Here is a 19,541-nt window from a genome sequence, read left to right as displayed (position 1 = left end):
GAAGGGATCTACTCACAGACACCTACACACACTAAAGATAGGACGAGTGGCTTTGTTGGCTAAACATCCCGTGTTATGCTCTGGAAACAACATCCAAATGACAAAAGCACTGGCGAAACAGAATTTACACTTATTTCTCGAGAGCGTCACCAGCTTCAGGGGCGTCTGGGTGGCTCAGTCGGTTGGATGTCCGACTTCGGCTCAGGTCATGACCTCACAGTTCGTGGGTTCAAGCCTCCCCGTCAGGCTATGTGCTGACAGCTCGGAGCCTGGAGCCTGGAGCCAGCTTCGGATTCTGTGTCTCCTCTCTCTCTGCCCCTCCCACTCTTACTGTCTCCCTCTCTCACTCAAAAACACACATTAAAAAAAAGACCCATAGGGCCGCCCAGGTGGCTCAGTGGGCTGAGCTTCCGACTTCGGCTCAGGTCATGATCTCGCGGTCCGTGAGTTCGAGCCCCCGTCAGGCTCTGTGCGGACAGCTCGGAGCCTGCTTCCGATTCTGCGTCTCCTCTCTCTGTTCCTCCCCCACTCATGCTCTGACTCTCTCTGTCTCAAAAATAAATGAACGTTAAAAAAAACCCCAATAAAACAAAAAGAGTGCCACCAGCTTCGTATTCTCCCCCTGCTGTTACGTGCTGATGTAGCAAGAAGCCGTGTGTCCCCGGCAGCCACCGCAGCCTCCCGCGGGCCCACCTTTCCTGTCCGCCAGGCACCGGCGGAGAAGCTTCACCGCCTCACGCCGGCCCTGCTTCGCGGCGAGGATGAGCCAGCTCACGGCAGTGCAGTTGTTCAGCTCCTCGTCCGCGTCGCTGGCGAGCTGCAGGTAGCGTTTCCCCACCTGCGGGCGAGAACCCGGTCAGGCCACGCTCCACAGCAGTCCCGAAACGCATGCGCCGGGGCTCCGGCTCTGTGTGCTGGCCCCGACCTGCTCCCCATGGCCGCACAAGCTCCGGATTCCAGACCCTGTTCTGCCCCAGTGTCCCAGGCAGCCCGCCTCCCCGACCCCGTCACCCAGGCAGCCCGCCTCCCCGACCCCGTCACCCAGGCCAGCCCGCCTCCCCGACCCCGTCACCCAGGCAGCCCGCCTCCCCGACCCCGTCACCCAGGCAGCCCGCCTCCCCGACCCCCGTCACCCAGGCCAGCCCGCCTCCCCGACCCCCGTCACCCAGGCCAGCCCGCCTCCCCGACCCGTCACCCAGGCAGCCCGCCTCCCCGACCCGTCACCCAGGCCAGCCCGCCTCCCCGACCCCGTCACCCAGGCAGCCCGCCTCCCCGACCCCCGTCACCCAGGCCAGCCCGCCTCCCCGACCCCGTCACCCAGGCCAGCCCGCCTCCCCGACCCCGTCACCCAGGCCAGCCCGCCTCCCCGACCCGTCACCCAGGCCAGCCCGCCTCCCCGACCCGTCACCCAGGCCAGCCCGCCTCCCCGACCCGTCACCCAGGCCAGCCCGCCTCCCCGACCCGTCACCCAGGCCAGCCCGCCTCCCCGACCCCGTCACCCAGGCCAGCCCGCCTCCCCGACCCCGTCACCCAGGCCAGCCCGCCTCCCCGACCCCCGTCACCCAGGCCAGCCCGCCTCCCCGACCCCGTCACCCAGGCCAGCCCGCCTCCCCGACCCCGTCACCCAGGCCAGCCCGCCTCCCCACCCCACCTTCTGGGAGCTTCAGACCTGCACCAGGTTGGGCCTGTGACACCCTCTCAGCAGCCCCCGGGGAGGGTATGGTGCCCCCTCTACAGAGGGCACGAGAGGAGGGTGGAGGTGCTGAGGGCAGGCAGGAGGTGGGGAAGGTGTCCCAGAGGAGGAGGGGCCCAAGATGAGGCGTGAGCCGGACACGGGAGAGAACGCGGGGTCCCCGGAGGAGTGGCGGGAGGCAGAACGACACGGAGACCATGGAAGAGAGGGGGCCTTGCACACAGCGCGTAGTCAGCCGGCTCCCCTGCTCCCTGTTCACAGGGCACCCGCCCCTCGCACGGCCGCCACGTGGTGGGGCCGAGGCCTGAGCCTCCCACCCACATGCCGTCCTCACCTCCGTCTGTGCCTTGGGGTCCCCCGCCTTGGCCTTGTCCAGGACTTCCTCAAAGGGCATTTCCACATCCCCCTTCACGGGCCCTGTAGCACAGAAGAGAAGCAGACAGAACGTCACGAGGCCGGTCCTTGTCGCTCACTGGGAGTGGAGGGGACTGTGAGAATGTGCTCAGACCCGGGGTAGCTCTGTGGAAATCCAGGCCAGACGTGGAGAGAACACTCCAGAAAGCTGCCATCCAGGATGCAGACAGCCCCAGAGCACGGACAGCAAACCTGCCACGGACGGGGGTCTTCAGCAGCGGCTCAGAGCGGCCGGAAGGACATGGGGGCCCCGACCCCAGTCCCACCGCCACGCCTGAGGGCAGGCCTGCTTGAACTGGGGCTCCAGAAAGATCCCAGGGCTCCCGCGGGAAAGCCCCTGACCCAGATAAACACCTGTGCCCCGATAAACACTCCAATCCATGTTTTCCAAGACTGTCGTCTACATACACCCGACTTTTGGGGGTCACAATCTGTGCACGCACATTTTGACATATACGCGTTTACAACAGTGAATCGTAACCGATCTCCCGTGTTACCCTGTGGTGAAATCCAGCATTGCCACAGTTCAGAGATCCGGTCTGAGGAACATGCCCAGGGTGCCGGGCCCCTCCACTCCACTGGGCCCTTACGTTATTCCCAGTACTCCCTAATTTTATGAAACGGTGCCACAAACCACTCCGTGTATGTGTTTCCTTTGGGGGTTACTCTCCTGGCACAGGCCTTTCAGTTGAATCCTAGGCCCAAGGCCCAAACAGCTAAGGCTCACGCTGCAGCCTAGTCTCCAAAAAGTTACCCCAAGTTACACGGCGTCGTGGAACTATACCAACGTCACCGCAACCTCACCCGCAGTCGGCAGCATGACAGTAAGAAGTTTAAAAACAAATCCTTTTTTACCAGTGCCTGTCTTTGATTTCCACAACCGATATTCGGGGGCCCATGTCCGGCTCCTCTCCCACCTCCATTCACCCCGCATCCCACCTTGGCAGGCATAAGACACCTCGCAGTAGCTCGCGGGATGCGGCCGCAGCACTGCTGACTTCAGAGCAGGTGCTTATTAGACACGACAGCCTCCTCACTCTCTAGACGTTTCTGGAAACAGGAGGCAGAATGAAGGGAAAGAAAAATGGTCCCCAGTAACAACACCCGATGACCAGCCTTCCTGATTGGTTCATCCAGGCCTTTCCCAGCTCTGCCTGTGTCAGCCAAGGCCACAGGCTGCTGCACTCCGGGCACCCGAGTCCACGGGCCACAGGACTCCGGGGGGATGCGACAGGGGTCTGAGCCAACACGGCCCGCAGGTTCAAAGGCAGAGAGGCACAGGGGACTGAGGACACAGCTCCAAGAGGGGAGGCTTCTTCTCAAGACCTCACGCTAAGGGACACACACCATCGCCCTCCTGGTGGGCGGTTGGAAAATACCCTCCCTGAGGAGTTCGGACTGGACTTCCTCCCTGAGGTCCCCGGGGACCCTGCCAGCAATGGCCTCAGCACGCCCACCCTGCCTGCCCTCGCGGCCAGGACCCTGGCGTCTCCTGAGCCAGCCAGCAAGGTCACTTCTCCCTTCTGGCTGTTGTCCCAGCCCCTCCAGCCCCTGGATGCACTCTCTGGCCTAGAACAGGAGAACACAAAGCCTGCAGGCTCCAGGGCAGGAGTGTGGCGTGGAGAGAAATCTAACCTGCGTGTGACTGTGCCTTCAACGTCGAAGTGCTGTGTGACCTAGCCAGTTATTTTCAACCTAATCGTCAATATCCATCCAACAGGACGGTTATAAAGAACGAGATACTTCGTATGAAGTGGCTGGGCCAGAGCCAGCATTCCCAAAAGGCAGGTTTCTTTTCGGTCCATGCTCCCCACCTCTCAGCTGACCCCATGGCCTTTGCTCCTCAGTGACACTGCACTTCCCACCATAGCGCCCATGGGGTGCCTCCCACAAGTTCGAAACTTTTCTTAACCAAATTCACAAGCCCATGTTCTTTTTGTGCCTTAATCAGGATATAGAAGACTCGAGCATGTATCTGTTGGCTACAAAGATTCTGTCCGTGATTAATTTTTCACAGAAGTTACTCACAGCCTGACATTTCGAGAAGTCTCGTTGAAATACATGCCACACCTTATTATTCCAGCTCCCATTTGGCACTGACATAAATACTTCTCTACCACTCAAGTGTTGGGCCCACGCTGCAGACCCATCAGAGGGCTCTGGCTTTTTCCGTGTAAGTAGGAGCCTTCCCACAGGTCATAGGCCTACTGTTCAGCCCCGTAAAGGACACCCCCAGAAGCTGGCTGAGTCAGCGTGGACCACAGACCACGAAACACACTATTCTGTGCATGTCCGACCCGCGTTCCTGTCTTTCTCTGATAGTAGCACTTTGATACCCCTCTTGGGTACCCACCCTTCCCCATCTCGGTCCTCGAGGTCCGGTGGCATTGTCCCTCAATGCAGGGTGGGTACAGCACGCCCTCCTGGCCCATCAGAAGCCTCTGTCTCCCTGACCACAGCGCCTGGTTCAGAGATGGACACAGACCCAAGCCAGGCCAGCGGGGTCTGTGCTGAACTATCGGGGAGCAGGCTTCCTTCCGCTAGGACTCGGCTGATGGATGCCCCCCGGGAGCCCCGGAAGGCCGCCCGGTGAGGACAGCCCACCAGAGGGAGGGAGGGTGGAGCTGGGGCTCCTGATCACGTCCTCTGAGCCCCTGCATCCAGCCACGTGTAGAGCCAGCACGGCCTACACTCTGCAGATCCACAGGACTGAGAAATTCCTCTCAACTCCTGATTTCTCGCTTACGTCCATTTACGCTGTGTTTCTGTGTCACTTACGACCGAAGGGGTCCTGGCTCGAACTCACTATTGAAGAGCTTCCTATCATGAAGCAGCAAGAGCTGCGTGGCCTTGGGCAGGTCCGCACACCTCTGCCGGAGCCCACGGAGACCCACGTATACACCGACCCCCGTCTTTTCGTTGTTTGTGCTCACAGACCCCGTGCCCTGCTGACCTGGTACGTGACCCTTCATCTTCTCCGGAGCTGGTGAGGTGAGCAGAGCCCCCAGGATGCCGTCCCCTCTTCCCAGCAGGGCCCACTGCTATTTTCCCTCCGCAACCCGGGATGCAGCGTCCACACGGTGTCTCCAAGCTCCCACCAGCCTTTGTGGGGACGATCCGTCCAGTGGGTCTGACCCGTCCCCAGATTCCGGCCAGCGTGGGACAGCGCGACTGGATACACGGCGCAGGATGGAGGGACGAGGGGGTGGGGGCTGCCGAGGGAAGGACCACGAGAAGCGTCTGCGGCCTTCCTGTCCCCGCACATGCCAGCGCAGGGACACAGCCCGTGCTCGGCACGGTGACTGCACTGAGCTCACCCTGCACCCCCACGGCTGGAGCAGGTGCTCTGCAGAAAGGAAAGAGGGTGGTGAGCAAGTCTGGCGTCCACTCCGGACAGCGTCAGGACCCCAGCTGCGAGCTGGGAAGCCTGTGCACGAAGCGCTCCCAAGGCCGGCAGCCTCGTTCACGAAGGCTGCTAGCAAGGTCTGCGGCGGAAGTAGTTTTGAATTGCGGAATGCACACCCAGACCTCTTAGGAGAGGAGCCACCTGACGCCTGCAGGAACGATAACGACCAAAGCTCTTGCCTTGGGCGGCTGCTGCCATCCCACCTCCCCAGTCCCGCCCCGACGAGTCTAGGCCTCCTGGACGCCCTGGTCCTCTCAGGACGCCTTTCACGGGGGCCCTGCAGTCAAGGACACCGTGTGTCCTCGTCGTGTGCCCGCATCGTTGCTGTGGCCGCCCCGCCCCAACAGGTGCCCATACTCAGGATGGCTGGGTCCCCTTGAAGCAAGAGGGAGACTTGTCCAAGGCCACGCAGCTCCCACACCTGGGGTGGCCGGGTTGCCCTAAGCCAAGGGGGTGTCCCATACCCAGGGAGTGGGGGTTGTCTTGCACTAAGAGGGTGTCTCATCAGCCTTTGTGATGCTGACTCTGATTCTCATAAACAAACGGTGAAAAATCCTTGTCACCCCGTCTCTGCCTGGGGCTGGCTGAGCTGAGGCAGGGGTCCAGGGAGGAAGGTCAAGGCTGTGGAGGTGTCGCCTGATAGTGGCGGGGCAGGGGGGGGGGGCGCAGTGGGAGGTTGCTTCCTGGAGGAGGTGACACCTGAGGATTGGGACATAAGTGGGTGGTTAAAGGTGACCGATTAAGGGCACGCTGCCAAGTTTCCAAAGGTCTCAGGAAACCACCGTGCCCAAGACAGACTCACTGCCCCTGCCGTCCTGTGACAGGACATCCTACAGCGAGGGGGTCACAGCACAGGTAGGGCGTCCAGAGAGACCGGGGCGTGAATCGGGATCAGAACGAGACGATGTGTGCAGAAAACTTCCTCAGTTATCAGTGGCTGCCTCCTCAAGCAGAGCCTCAGAACCCATGTGGTCCACTGCTGTGACTTGTCCCTGGGATGGCAGGGCCTCGACACTCTGCTTCTGCTCATGGTCCCACATCGGTATCGGTTCAGACCAGACCATCAGCTCTGGACCCCACCACCCAGCCAGAGACCTGGGGGCCAGCCTGGCTTCGTGCAGGTCTTAAACCCTCCAATGCCCTCTAAAACACCCTTCTCCTTATCACGACCCCCAAGGGCTCACGTGGCTGATCCCCTGCCCCTGCACTCTGATCCCTGCCCCGGGCCTAGCATCCAGCACGCCCCGTACTGTGCTGACCCTTCTTCATTTACCCACCCAGGACCCCCCCTGGAGGGCAGAGCCCCTCCTGTCTTGCCCACACTGGGCAGGTCCTCCGTCAACACTGGGGTGCCCAAGGGCTCCAGCACCCCCGTCCGTGGCCCCGTAGCTGGGAGGCCGTACAGGGCTGGTGGTCCCATTGGAGACCCGCCACAAGCCGAGGTCAGCAGAAAGGGTGTCTCGTGCTCCCCGGGCCCCCATGACGTCAGCTCTCCCTAGCATGGTGCCTGCCCGCCAGGACCGTTACTGTTTGCTTCTGTCTCCCCGTGGCCCAAGGGCTCCTGGGGGGCGGACCCCTCTGTCCGCACCAGAGACCACCCAGGCCTCAGCCCAGAGGTCTCTGCTTTGCTCCTGCCCTGGGCACCCCGAAGAGACGGCCTGAAGGCATGGGGCACGTGGCAGGGCCCCGCCTGCCACCCCCGGGGTAGGCAGAGTCACAGAGTATGTTTGAACCTCCCCCTCACCAGCTGGGCAACCCGGGGTATCTACTGCCGCTCTTCCCCTAGGTTTTCTCGTGAAAATGTTGGAGAAGCGAGTGAGCTAAGGCAGAGAACCTCACGCGTACCCAGCACGGGACGTGTCACTTTCACTCTTACTGTCGGTGTTACCTAACTAATGCGTGTCACACATTTGCAGACGCACAGGTCAGGGAATCCACCGAAACGTGCCCACAAAGCCCTTCCAGGGGCAGGCGCCGTCTGGGCTGCGCAGGGCCAGCAGGGCAGGGCCCACTGCATCCGCCTCGGAGCAGCACGTGGGGGCTGGGACCCCAAGGCCGCGAGACTGCCCAGGACCCGCTTCCCTCCCCCCTCTTGGGGGTGGACAGCAACCAGAGGCCACAGCCATCTCCTGGCTCCTACCTGAAATTTGCAGTCTCGACCCCGCCCTCCTGGGGCTGTTTTGCACACTCAGATTAAAACCAAGTGTGTTTCTAGCCCTGGTTTCCGTGCCCTGCAGCCGTGAGGCATCTGTGGCTGAGATCCCAGGGTCAAGCCCCCTTGCCTGCCCAGAGGCCTCAGAGACAAAGCGGAGAACCGGGTGATCTTTCAAGGAGATGCAAAGATCAGAAGTGCCCAAGGACCGGGTGAATTTCTGGAATAAAGCAGGCACTGGCCCAGCGTGAACTGTACGGGGAGCCTCAAGCCTGCTTCAACCAGAGTTTGAACTCTGCTGGGTGGGGCTGGTGTTAACCCAGGAGACTCGGGTCACCTGGGCACCCGTCACACAGCAGTGGGTCACCTGGGCAAGTCTGTGCCTCAGTTTCCTCCCCTCTAGGTGGGGTGATAACAGAACTTCCCTCACAGACTGCTGTGAGGGGTCAGACGTGGCCCACGGAAAGCCCTGCGGACAGGGCTGGCCACGTGGCACACACAGATAGACACAGCAGGTGCTCACGGCGGGTTTGGGGGTTCCGCCTGGGTGGCATGGCTGAGCTGGGGGTGGTCTACCTAAGCGGTGACCTGTCCAGAGGAAGAGAAAAATGACAAAGCCTGGGTGAGATGAGAAAGGGGAGGTGAGGTGTGGCCAGGGGGCCGTGACAGCAGGACTTCCTTAGCTCGTACAGACCACCTGGGGGATGAAGCCTCACCTCAGCAGCCTGGGAATAAGGAGGGAGGTCATAGCATCCCACCCACCGGTGGTGACAGAGGAGGTAAAGAGAGCCCCCACCCCCTACCACACACACACACACGCACACACCCAGTTAGCGGCACAACAAGCTTCCCTTGGGGGAGAGAAAAAGTCTGGTGCACACACACGGCCTGAGCCAACGTGAAGACCAGTCCAAAGAGGGGTTCAATGGGGGATCATAAAATAGCAGATGCCCCCCAGGAGGAGGTCTGCACAGGATCTGGGTGAGGGAGCCGGGGCGCCGGGCTGTCTGGTGACTGTGCTGCAGCTCAAGGTACAGACGGTCGCTGTGCACCGGCACGGGGTGCCCGGGGGGACCACGGGCCCGGACTCGGCCCTTCACCGACCCGCCAGCACGCTTCTGCACGCGCCGGGGCCTGACGACGGTCTGCCCGGCGTACAAGGTCCCGGCAGGACTCCACGTGCTGGCGAGGTCGCGCCCACTCCTCAGACACAGGAACAGGCTCGCCGTGGCCTCCCGACTCCGTCAAGGGCACGTGGCTGGGGGGTGCGCCACCGTGAGAGTCAGGCCCCGGCCCTGCCCGGGGCGCCTCAGGGCCCCGACAACAAGTGACGGTTCGTGTGCAGACACGTGCCCTGGGGAGTCCCGGCCTGGAAATGTGCACAGAGAACTGGCAGCGGAGCCAAACTGCAGAAAGCGTTTTATAAAATGCAGGCCTGTCTCGACACACTAAATCCCGAAATCCATTTAACTGCCCACGAGCGGCGTTTGCTTTTACATCAAAGGAAGAGAAAGGACACGATCTGACTGCAGCACGCGCAGCGAGAAAAGTGGTGTTTTGGAAATTTCTGTTGCCACCGGATTTGTGTGTGTGTGTGCACGCGTGCGCACACGCGTGTGCAGGCACGCAGATCAGGTAAGGGTGGCTCGTGTCCTGCCTGCTGTGGGTCAAGGTCAGAAAGTATAGGAGGCAGCCGCGCCCTAAGAGCCGGGTAGGACTCCAGCAGGTGGAGACAGTGAAGGCACATTTTGGGCGGAGCTTCCCACATGCACAGGGAGATGGGGAGGCCTGGAGGCCGCCCTGGGGGACAGAAAACAGTCTGGGTGTGCAGGGAGGAGGGGCCGGTACCCCAGGAAGACAAGGAACGGGACCTGGCGCTCTGAGCAGGACAGCATGACCATGACCCCACCTGTGCTCAAGCGCACGGTCTAGGTGGAGGGGTTGGTTCCTTTGGGAGTGAGACACACGCTGCAAAGCACGGGGTAAAGTGCCAGAAAGAACGGAGCTGACAGCAGCTACACTCGCCACAAACATCGGAGCCAGAGGCTTGGGGCTCCTGCCTCTGAGTGTCCACGAAGCTCACGGTGACGCACGGCCGTCCCTACCCACAGCAGCCTCCAGAGCATGAAGAAACGTCTCAGACGAGGCTTGTGCTCCGGCCCAGTGACCAGTCCTGCCCCCAGCTCCCTCCCAGTGTATCTCCATCACGGGCCAGATGAGCGTTATCCCCGCATCCCTCCCTTCCCAGCCTCACCACCGTCACCGGAGGTCCAGGCTCTCTCGGCCGCCATGCCCTCTCCTCCCACCTACCTCTTGTTCGGGCACCTTCTCTGCCCAGGGCCACCTCGGTGCTCCCCAGGCCGCATGCTTCCCTCTGCTCTCCACCAGACTGTGGGCTCATGGGAGTCGGGGGCAGACCTGACCCACGGGTGCCACCCATGCCCACTCAGGGCCGTACTCGGGGAGCGGGAGCTGGATGGAGGACGGCCCAAGGGCTAGTGCCCCTTCCCCAAGGTGAGTGAGGCAGCCAGCACCACGGCCAACCATCCGGTCCCACCGAGGCCCGCACACCGGCTCACCTCTGCCCCCAGGAGGTGCCTCCGGGAAGGCCTCGGGGAATGAAAACCACGGGGGGGGGGCCCAAGAATGGGGAGGGGGGCGGCCCTTAGCTGTCCAGCCTGGGGATGGGGGACCATGGTCCACAGGGCACTGGGGACTGGGCTGGGGGGCAGGGGGGACCACATGGGCTTCCCTGAGCGCCGTGCGGGACGAGAGCAGGACCTCTCGCCCACAGGACCTGCTGAGGGACCGGCGCCAGCCCCGAGGGTGAGCCATCAGGTGGGAAGCGTGACGTCTGCGCACCAAGAGCAAAGCCCGCCGTGTGGGTGGGAGCCTGAGGGCCCTGCTCCACAGGGAGAACCACGCAGGGCGCCTGAGCCACGTGTGCGGAGGGCTGCTGCCTTCCAGGCCCCACCCCTTACCTGTTCTGTCCGCTTGTTCTTGGCTCCGAGGGCTCGGGGTCCGGGCCACGGCTGGGGCAGCTGTGTCTCCTACATCCGGTCCACGTCCCACTTGGGGTCCAGGGGCTCGGGGCACCCCGCTCTCGTCCTGCTCCACCGAGGCAGTGGCATTGAGCCGCGAACGGGCCTGGGGCTGCAGCGGTGGTGGAGGCTGCGGGCCAGAGGGGCTCGCAGAGCGGGTGCCGGGGTCCATCCTGCGGAGGAGAAAAGCCGAGGCTAAGACACACCAGGGGGGCCAGGCCCAGCCTGCTCGGGCCTCGAGTGTTGGGCAGAGAAGGGACAGAAAAGGGAAGTGGGGTAGGGGCCGCCTCATGTTCTGTAGGGGAGGGAAACACCCGTGGAGCTGGGACTCAGTCAGACCCGCCCAACCGCAGAGCCATCCGTGCTGGCCCGAACCACAGGACAACCGCGGAGCCCGAGTGCCACCAGACACGAACATACCCTAAAAAGCAGAGGGGAGCACCTAGGGACAGGGGGCAAACCGGCCCAGACGGGAGAGCACAGACCTACAGCCACCTCGTGGCAGGGGGCGGGGCTCCATCAGTCCAGGAAAGGGACCTCACGTGCTGTTGAGCAGCAAGGCAGAAACGGGCACCGCCACAACCGAGGGCAAACGGAAGTCACGGGGCAGGGAGCCGGAAGCTCTGGGAGGTGCCCCAGGGTCCCTGACCCGGTGCCCTGGATAGACTTGAGGGGGACACAGGCCCCTGACGGGGTCTATGTGTGCGCTGAGCGGGGGGACCCGGCGAGCCTTCTCCTCAGACTCCAAAAAGATGTCGTGACCCTCCCCGGGACTCAAGGCCACATCCACCCCCTTCTGCTAATGGAACTCTGGCCCCGCCCCCCGGCTCTGCGGTCCTGAGAGGGCCACGCCCCTCCCCGCACCTCAGTTTCCTCCACTATGAATGGGACAATCGCCCAAAGTGAGGGGGTGCCGTGAGGACGAGATGAGGCTAGAGACTACAGGCTGCACAAGGGGGCCAGGTGTCCCCAAACACCCAGCTCCAAGCACCTGCAGGGTAGATGCTCACCAGATGTTTCTGGAGACCGTTGTCCCAAGAAGGGTGGAGGTGGCCTGTTCCCGGGGTCTACACTGCCGTGCTTGCCCTGTCCCCAGCCACAAATGGGTCCGGGAGATGGGATCTGTGTCCGCCAAACAACCCCACCGATTTCAATCTGGACATTCCTGCCTCAGAGGGATAGAGTCCTTATTTAAAAACATCCCCCGGGGGCAAAACAAAAGCCTGGCCAAGCCACGTGACTCTGCCTGGACATCGACGCGCTTGGTGTAGCTTCCAAACTCCCGGGCTTCAGGGAAACCAAACAAAGAGGCAAGTTCCGGGAAACTCGCTGTTCAGCGCGCACAGACCCGAGGGAGCACGTAGCCAGCGGCGGGCAGGGAGACCGGCGGGTGACTTGGGACACAGAACAGAGTCCTGCCGAGACAGCAAACAAGTCTGTTCTTTAGGCCACACCGGGCCACGTCCTACGGAGCCACCTCGCCTGGCCGGCTGCCCCCAGAATCAAGTGCCACCTTCTTGGAATGGCAGAGTGCAGCTCATCTTAAGACGGCCACCTTACGCCGGGGCACCCGGGTCGTTGACAGGAACGCACATGTGTCTGGAGCACACCGTTCTCAACGCTTCCCGTGCATTTTCTCGGGGTTCCTCGCACAGCCCTGTGAAGCGGGCACCGCTGCTACCCAGGTGGGACAGATGGAGAAGTGGCTCGTCCTTCAACCCTCACCCCATTTCGCAGATGAGGAAACGCGGGTTCAGAAACGGGATACCTTGCTAGAGGCCACACAGCTCACGGTGTGGGAGTCAGAATTCAAATCCACAAAGCCCGTCTTTGAAAATGAGGCCTCTTTTCAAAATCCGACCCCTGCCACGCCTTCTCTTCCCTCTCCCCTGCTGCCAAAGCCGTCCTCCGCCTCCCCGACCCCGTGCCTGCGCTCTGGCAGAGCCCCTTCCCCCAGCACTGGACATCCAAGCCAAGGCCAGCGTGCCTCCTTCCTGGGAGTTTCCCCGCTGCCTCTGCTGAGTCCTGTCTCGGGTGACACTCCCCCTCCTACCAGGACGCCCCAGGTCTGGAGGGACAGCTCCGTCCCCAGCCAATAGGACACGACTTTACTACCAAGCAACATGAGGAGTGAATCCCAGTTCTTTCCTTTACCTGTAGCTACTTAACCTCCCTGTTCTCAGTTTTTCCTCATCTGTCAAATAAGAATAACACTTTCCATGTAGAGGTGCTATGGGGACTAAGGGTGTGGAGGAGGAGAAAGTAATCTGCAAACTATAGAGCATTAAAAAACAACAAATAAACAAGCTAGTTCTCTCAGGTGCTGAACAAAGGCATATTCAGTTGAAAAACACATTATGAAAGGGGTTCCAGGGAAACACAGGTTCTGGCTGGCCTGCGGGCTAAGTATTATGCATCTCATATAGCAGTCAAAATGACTGTTTCAAGTAAAACGGTTAGTAAGAATGAATGAATAAAAGGAAATTAATTTTCAGGGTCTCTGAGAGTTGGTCAAGCCCTTTTGGGATCAGAAGTCTTATTATTTTAAAGCACAGGAGACAATTCATTGCCATGGCTGGGTCACAGGAAGGATCACAGACCATCTCCTGGTGGAAGGACCCCCCACAAGTGTCTGGTCTTTCCTTTTTTTTGAAATTTTTTAATGTTTATTTATTTTTGAGAGCGAGAGAGAGAGAGAGAGAGAGACACACACACACACAGAGTGTGAGCGGGGGAGGGGCAGAGAGACTCTGAGGGAAACACAGAATCCGAAGCAGGCTCCAGGCTCCAAGCTGTCGGCACAGAGCCCGACGCGGGGCCCGAACCCACAAACCATGAGATCGTGACCCAAGCTGAAGCCAGATGATCAACCGACCGAGCCCCCCAGGTGCCCCTGGTCCTTCCTTCTTTGACAAGTTTTCTTTCCCGTGATGCTAGGAGCCCGGAAGGCAGGAGCTGGACCTCATCCACTCAGACTAGCTGCTGCCTTGCCTGACACATGTTAGGGGCCTAGGGCGCAAGGGACACTGAGGCAGCCTGGCCTCAGGGAAGGTGCGCTGGCCGGGCAAGAAGCTTTCAGGACCTTTTGCCCTGTGACTCTAAGCAATTCCCTCCCCCCAGACACCAGCGTCCTGACTGCAAAACGGGCACATCATCCTCCAGCTGGGCCCCGGCCCCAAGACTCCTCCAACCTGCCTGCTGGTGGGACCAGTCAAGCCCAACTGCCACCTGATGGCCAGAGCGGGGGCTTGGAACCTGTCATTGTGTCAGCTCCAAAAAAGCAGAGTGGCTGGCATTCTTTCCACGTGAGCACCGAGGCATATTTTTATCCCATCAAAACACGAATTCCAGCACTAAGGAGCTGGGCTGAGGAGCTCCCACCCCCAGGGGGGACTGCACGGACCATGCATCTATTGAGACACAGAGCAGGATGACCACGTGTGGTCTTCTGCCCCAAACACTCTAGTCCTTGTGTAGGCAGGCCCCCCCTCTGCTCTCCCGGGGGGCAGGCCCCACCTCTGGAACAAGCCCCCATGGGAAGCCTTCAAGTTGCTCAAGCCTCCACACTAGAGCCCCAGCCCAGGAGAGTAAGCAGGGATGCCCACAGGTTTCACACACAGGCAGACATCAGGCACCATCCAGAGAGACCAGTTTTGAAAATTACAACCCGTCAGCGCGGTGCTGTCCTATACAGACGTTACCCACGACCCTGTGTACAAATAAATGTTTAAAGGCAAGAAAAGTGTTGGTATAACACTGTTAAGCAGGATTTAAAACAGCATGAGAATCAGCCTGTCTCTTTAGAATGACACCAAAACCTACCTGCAGAAAGGCGTGGAAGAAAATGGCCCCCGAACTGTCAACACTGTCTCTGTCTGGGGGGAAGGATTATGACTGGTTTTATTTTAGACTTTTTTCTCAATGTATTTCTCTAATTTCCTATAATAATAAGGTTCTTGAAATTAAGACAAAATAGATTTTAAAACCCATCTGCGACTGAGCCCCAAGCAAAAGGACCCAGGGGTTCCCAAGGTCTGGGAGCCCAGCCCCTGGCACTGGGCTACTCCTCAAGACAAGGGCACAAAGCCCTTGGAGGCTCCCAGATACCTATTTTTGCCCCAGAGTATTAAGGGCCAAACCAAGGAACATTCCGGCTCCACTCAACGTGCCAAATGCACAGGAACAAAGTGGGAGTCAAGTTGGGAATACCCTAGTCCTTGATCAAGGACAGTTATGAATGTCTCCCCGGTGGCCGAGCCCCCACTGCACACCAGGCCCCAGGGGGACAGCAGACACGGGTGGTGGGCGGATCCCCTGCCAGGCACTGAGCTGGCCTCCCCGCCCCAGAGAGGACCCCCGTAGGGCTGGCCTTCCAGCAGCTCACGCCCAGTGGGAAGGAGGTCACCTCAACAGACAACCACAAAGACAGAGCAGCATTTGGGGCTATAAGCACCCAAGGTGGGGGTCTCACTCTGCTTTGGAAGTCAGGGGAGGGATCGACTCAGCCTTCAAAGCAGGCAGGTGTGAGCCAGGTGAGGGTGGAAGGAAGGAGGAAGGAAGGTGCGTGGGCATTCCAACAGGGGACTGCCCAGGAGGAAGGGCGGTGGGGATGGGGTGGGGTGAGAGTGACCAGCAATGTCACCAGGAAGGTGCAGGCGGCTGGGAAGTGACTGCTTGGGGATGGGGTGCAGGAATGAGAAGAAGCTGTGTGGGCGGCTAGGGCAGGTTCCCAGGGCCTGAATGAGTGCCAGGCTTTGGAGCCAGAGCTGGGTCCAGGGCCAGGAGGAGTACAAGACAGTGACGAGCAGGAAAGTGACAGTTACAGAACCACCAGGGCTGTGTGGGGACAGGATGGGGAGACCAGGGAAGGGGCTGGGCAACTCTCCAGGGCAAGGTAAGAAGGCCTGGTCCAGAGCAGGTTATCTGAGAGTGGTTCTGGACCCAGGAGAGGCGGGAGTATCACCAACACAATGGGAGGGGTGGGGGCGCGGAGAGTGGCCTGGTCTGTGGCCGGGGGCCACAGCAGTGGTGCCACTTTCTGAGGTGGGGATGTGCGAGAGGGCAGGAGCCACATAAAGGAGCGTAAGGCTCCTTCCCTATTGTGATTCTTCTTATCACCACCGTGCGCCAGGGTTTGGTCTCTGTCCCAGTGCTCAGGCACCTCTTGAGCTGGGGGCCCCTCTGTGACCAGCCCCCAAGGCCTGTCCAGCCCCAGCCCTGGCTTGGGAGGGGCTGGTGAGGTATTAAGTAGGGAGCCCTCCACACATTTCATCCTGGGAAGGAAGGTGCGATGTGGTCTCCCAGCAACCTTCCCTGTGCTCGAAGCTCCATGTGCTTGGGGGCTGGGGGTCACAGCAAAGGAGAGGTTATACAGGGGAAACTTCCTCTGAATCCCTGGTCAGACACTCTGGGGCTCCAGTGAGAATCACGGCCTCTTGGAGACATGGGGGCCGGGCCTGGATGGTGGTTAGTGTGGCCTCCGGGCTCCCTCACTAGGGCTGCAGTGAGAACGGGCGTCCAGCACAGAGGGTACCCAGGGCACTCTGCAAACAGGGCTAGATCCCAGCGGGAGGGAAAGCCCTTTATAAACAGGCCAAATGCCAAGGGTCACTGTCCAAGGTGAGGAGAGGCAAAACTGGGATTGCTTTCAGTGCAGCCTGGGGCGGAAGTCTTCCCCTGCGCTCTTCGTGGTCCTGCCCTGAGCAGGTCACCAATCCCCAGTGAGCCCCAGCTCCGCCATGTGTCCAATGGGGCCATCATTCCTGGTCCCGTAAGACTACGGGGGAGGGTAGTGTAAATATTGTACAAATGTTAGCTCCTTGGAATTTCTTAACATCAACTACAAAAAAATGGGGTGGGAGGGCATGGCTCCATCACATCCAAAAGGGCAGGGCGAGATTCCGCAGAAAGCTGCCATCTGTCAAAACAGAAAGTAATGTGGCCGAGGTGGGGCCCCCCGCCGGGTTCGCACCAGCCAGGACCCAGGGCTGCCACTCCCCTCCCCCGCTTACTGAGGAGGAGCCCCAGGGGAAGAGGAAGCGCGACACAGATTCCAAGTGGGCTGTGGGGGCTTCGGCCTGACCCAGGGGCTGCCCCCTCCGGCGGGCCCGCTCCCCAGTGCGGGCCGGACCCCCCGCGCCCCCGCAGCCCCACCCGCGTCCCGGCGGGCAGCGAGGGCCGCCCTGGGACCCGCCGAGCCCGGCCGCCGGCCGCGGGGGAAGGGCCATGACGGGGCACGTCGGGACCGGCGCTGCGGGGCGCAGGCAGGGGTGCCTTCGGCCACCCGCGGGGCCCCGCGATTCCCGGGGCGCCGGGCTGCGGCCGAGGGGGCGCGCACCCTTCGAGGAAGACCCAACCCAAGCCCGTGGAGTGGTCGCCGTGGAGAGGTAGCCGTGAAGCGGGGCGGGACCCCGGCCCTCTACCTTCTGGGGGGCTTGTGGGGGGTGCTGGGAGCAGTCGCCCAGACGGAGAAACTGAGGCCCCTGGCGGGCGGCGTCTCCTGGCTCTCTTTCCAGGCCCCCGCGCGGCCGCCCCCCGCCCCGAAGTACTCACCCGGCCGCGAGTGGGCTGCACGCGGCGCCGCGACGCCCTCGGGCCTCCGGGCCCACCGAAAAGTTGCTCGCGAGGAGGCGGGCTCCCAGGGGCCGGAGCGAAGCAGCCGGGCCTGAGGGAGCGACTCCGGCGGCGGAGAGAGCCGGCGAGCGCCGCCCTCCGCGGGCGGGGCGGGGCCGAGGGCGGGGCCGCGGGCGGGGCCGCGGGCCGCGCTCCACTCCCGGCGCGGCTCGGAAGACGCGGCTCCTGCTCTGTCTTCTATGCGGCCGGCACGCCTGCCAATCACCGCGCGCCTCCGCCAGTCACGGCGCGCCTCGCCGGGGCTGCCGCCGACAGCCCCCTGGCGCCGCGCGGTCGGAGGGAGCCGGGGGGCGGGTCCGACCCGCCCACAGCGAAAGTTTCCGAGCGGAGTCGGCTTCTGCCCCGTCCCACCGCGTCGTGGCCCCGCCCCCTCCCCGCCACGGCCTCGGCCGGGCCCCGCCCGCGAGGTGTTTGGTCGCAGAGGCAGGCCCCTTGCCTTTAGTTGTTAACAGGTGGTTGGACCCTTGGACTAGACTCGGGACACCCTTCACCCACTACTCTGGCCCCAGATGCATTATCACTGTTACTGCAATACTAATTAACAGTGGAGTGTCTGCTATGAGCCAGAGGCCTTAATTCCAGCCCTGCCAGAGAGAGAGATAGAGGGCTCCCCAGATCTAGCAGTAGGGATAGAAAATCTGGTACAAGTAACCAAGTACACCTTTAAATGCACGAAATTAAATGCAACATAGCACGCTTTTCACAAAGTAATTGTAGGATTCGTTTAAGAAAATGTATCAGCCCTGGGTGGGGTGATGTGTGAGGCTCAGGCAGTTTGGAAACCCTCTTCTTTCTGTCCTGTCCTATGTCTGAGAGGTGTCGTTTGGAGATGAGGGTAAAGGTCTATCCTTAAGTCAGGCCCTTGGGAACACGAGGCCCTGGCGGGTGGCCCCCTTGGCCGTGTCTGCTCTGTATCTGGTCCTCACAGCCAACCTGGGATGTCTGTCCTAGCATATCATTACAGAAATCCGCTCAGTGTGGCTGCCAGAGATGTGTTACCAACATGTTGGCGGGAAAGATTCCAGATGGCTTGGGAGATGGAGTCTATATAGTGAACACACAGCCCTGGGGACTTGCGTCAAAAGCTGTGTGGTTCGGGGCGCCTGGGTGGCCCAGTCGGTTAAGCGTCCGACTTCAGCCAGGTCACGATCTCGCGGTCCGTGAGTTCGAGCCCCGCGTCGGGCTCTGGGCTGATGGCTCGGAGCCTGGAGCCTGTTTCCGATTCTGTGTCTCCCTCTCTCTCTGCCCCTCCCCCGTTCATGCTCTGTCTCTCTCTGTCCCAAAAATAAATAAAAAACGTTGAAAAAAAATTTTTAAAAAAATTAAAAAAAAAAAGCTGTGTGGTTCACATCAGTCACCTCATCTAATTCTCCAGCTGCCCCCCTGTGTGTGACCCCATCTCATCTAAGGCTCGCAGGGGAGGGGAGGAAATGGGCACAGAGCAGCACCCAGGTTCACTTTGGGGGGGGGGGCTTGCCTACCTTGAGGTTTTTCACTACACCTCTAATGAGGGTGGGATTGAGGAAGGTGGCATGGGGCTTGTTTTTATCCATGAGAAAATTGAGGTTTGGTCATAGGTAGTTACTTGCCCAACACCACGCGGAAATATTTCGGCTCTTATTATAGAAAATTTGGAGAATTCCAAAACGTAGGAAGAAGAAAAAAATCATTCAAAGACGATTACTGTTCACGTTTTGGGGTCTATGTGTATTGGAAAAGGGGCTTCCCAAAGGCCCTGTGATCACACTGGCATGTGTCTGTGCATGTCTGTTTCATAAGGACAAAGTCCTAGAAACAGAAGCACTGATCCTGATAGGCTTTTTCAGGTCTATGAGATACATTTTTACCAAAACAAATGCCTCCATGTTGTCTCCAGTTCACCTCTGAGGGGTGCACACTGGCATGGAGAATTTTTTACCCCTTTCCTACTACAGTAAATGATAAATGGTCTCATTGCCTCTGTAGTCTACATTTCCACAGTCACTAGTGAGGCTAGACTTTCTTTGTTTCTTCATTTTGAAAAGCATCTCCTCTCTTATTCATCTACTGGGCTCCTTCGGCTCTTTGAAAACCCAGGAGATGAGTTGTTGTTTTTTTTATTTATTTCCAGCCCACCGTCTTCACTGCCTGTCCTCTCCTTCAGCTCGCAGGATTGGGGGGCTGCCTGAAAGGCTTGTGCAGCCCACCTTTGGGAGCCAGCAG

General features: G+C 60.5%; 1 protein-coding gene across 2 annotated transcripts in view; it reads right to left on the bottom strand.

Moving 5' to 3' along the window:
* Window positions 1–17,433, bottom strand: part of WFS1 (wolframin ER transmembrane glycoprotein) — a 29,898-nt gene extending 12,465 nt beyond the window's left edge. The window contains exons 1-4 of one of the 2 annotated variants that reach the window (XM_053217611.1): window positions 17,259–17,433; window positions 10,647–10,879; window positions 2,028–2,110; window positions 694–838 (exon numbers count right to left, since the gene is read on the bottom strand). In XM_053217611.1, coding sequence (XP_053073586.1) covers window positions 694–838; window positions 2,028–2,110; window positions 10,647–10,878 — 460 coding nt within the window. In that variant the 5' untranslated portion in view covers window position 10,879; window positions 17,259–17,433. The remainder of the gene's footprint in view (window positions 1–693; window positions 839–2,027; window positions 2,111–10,646; window positions 10,880–17,258) is intronic. The other variant, XM_027076928.2, reaches the window with a different exon arrangement.
* Between the last annotated feature and the right edge of the window lie 2,108 nt (window positions 17,434–19,541).

The sequence above is a fragment of the Acinonyx jubatus genome, chromosome B1, assembly GCF_027475565.1.
Source record: "Acinonyx jubatus isolate Ajub_Pintada_27869175 chromosome B1, VMU_Ajub_asm_v1.0, whole genome shotgun sequence".
Classification (NCBI taxonomy): Eukaryota; Metazoa; Chordata; class Mammalia; order Carnivora; family Felidae; genus Acinonyx; species Acinonyx jubatus.
Note: the sequence above shows the minus strand (reverse complement) of the source record. Positions and strands in the feature narration are given on the sequence as shown.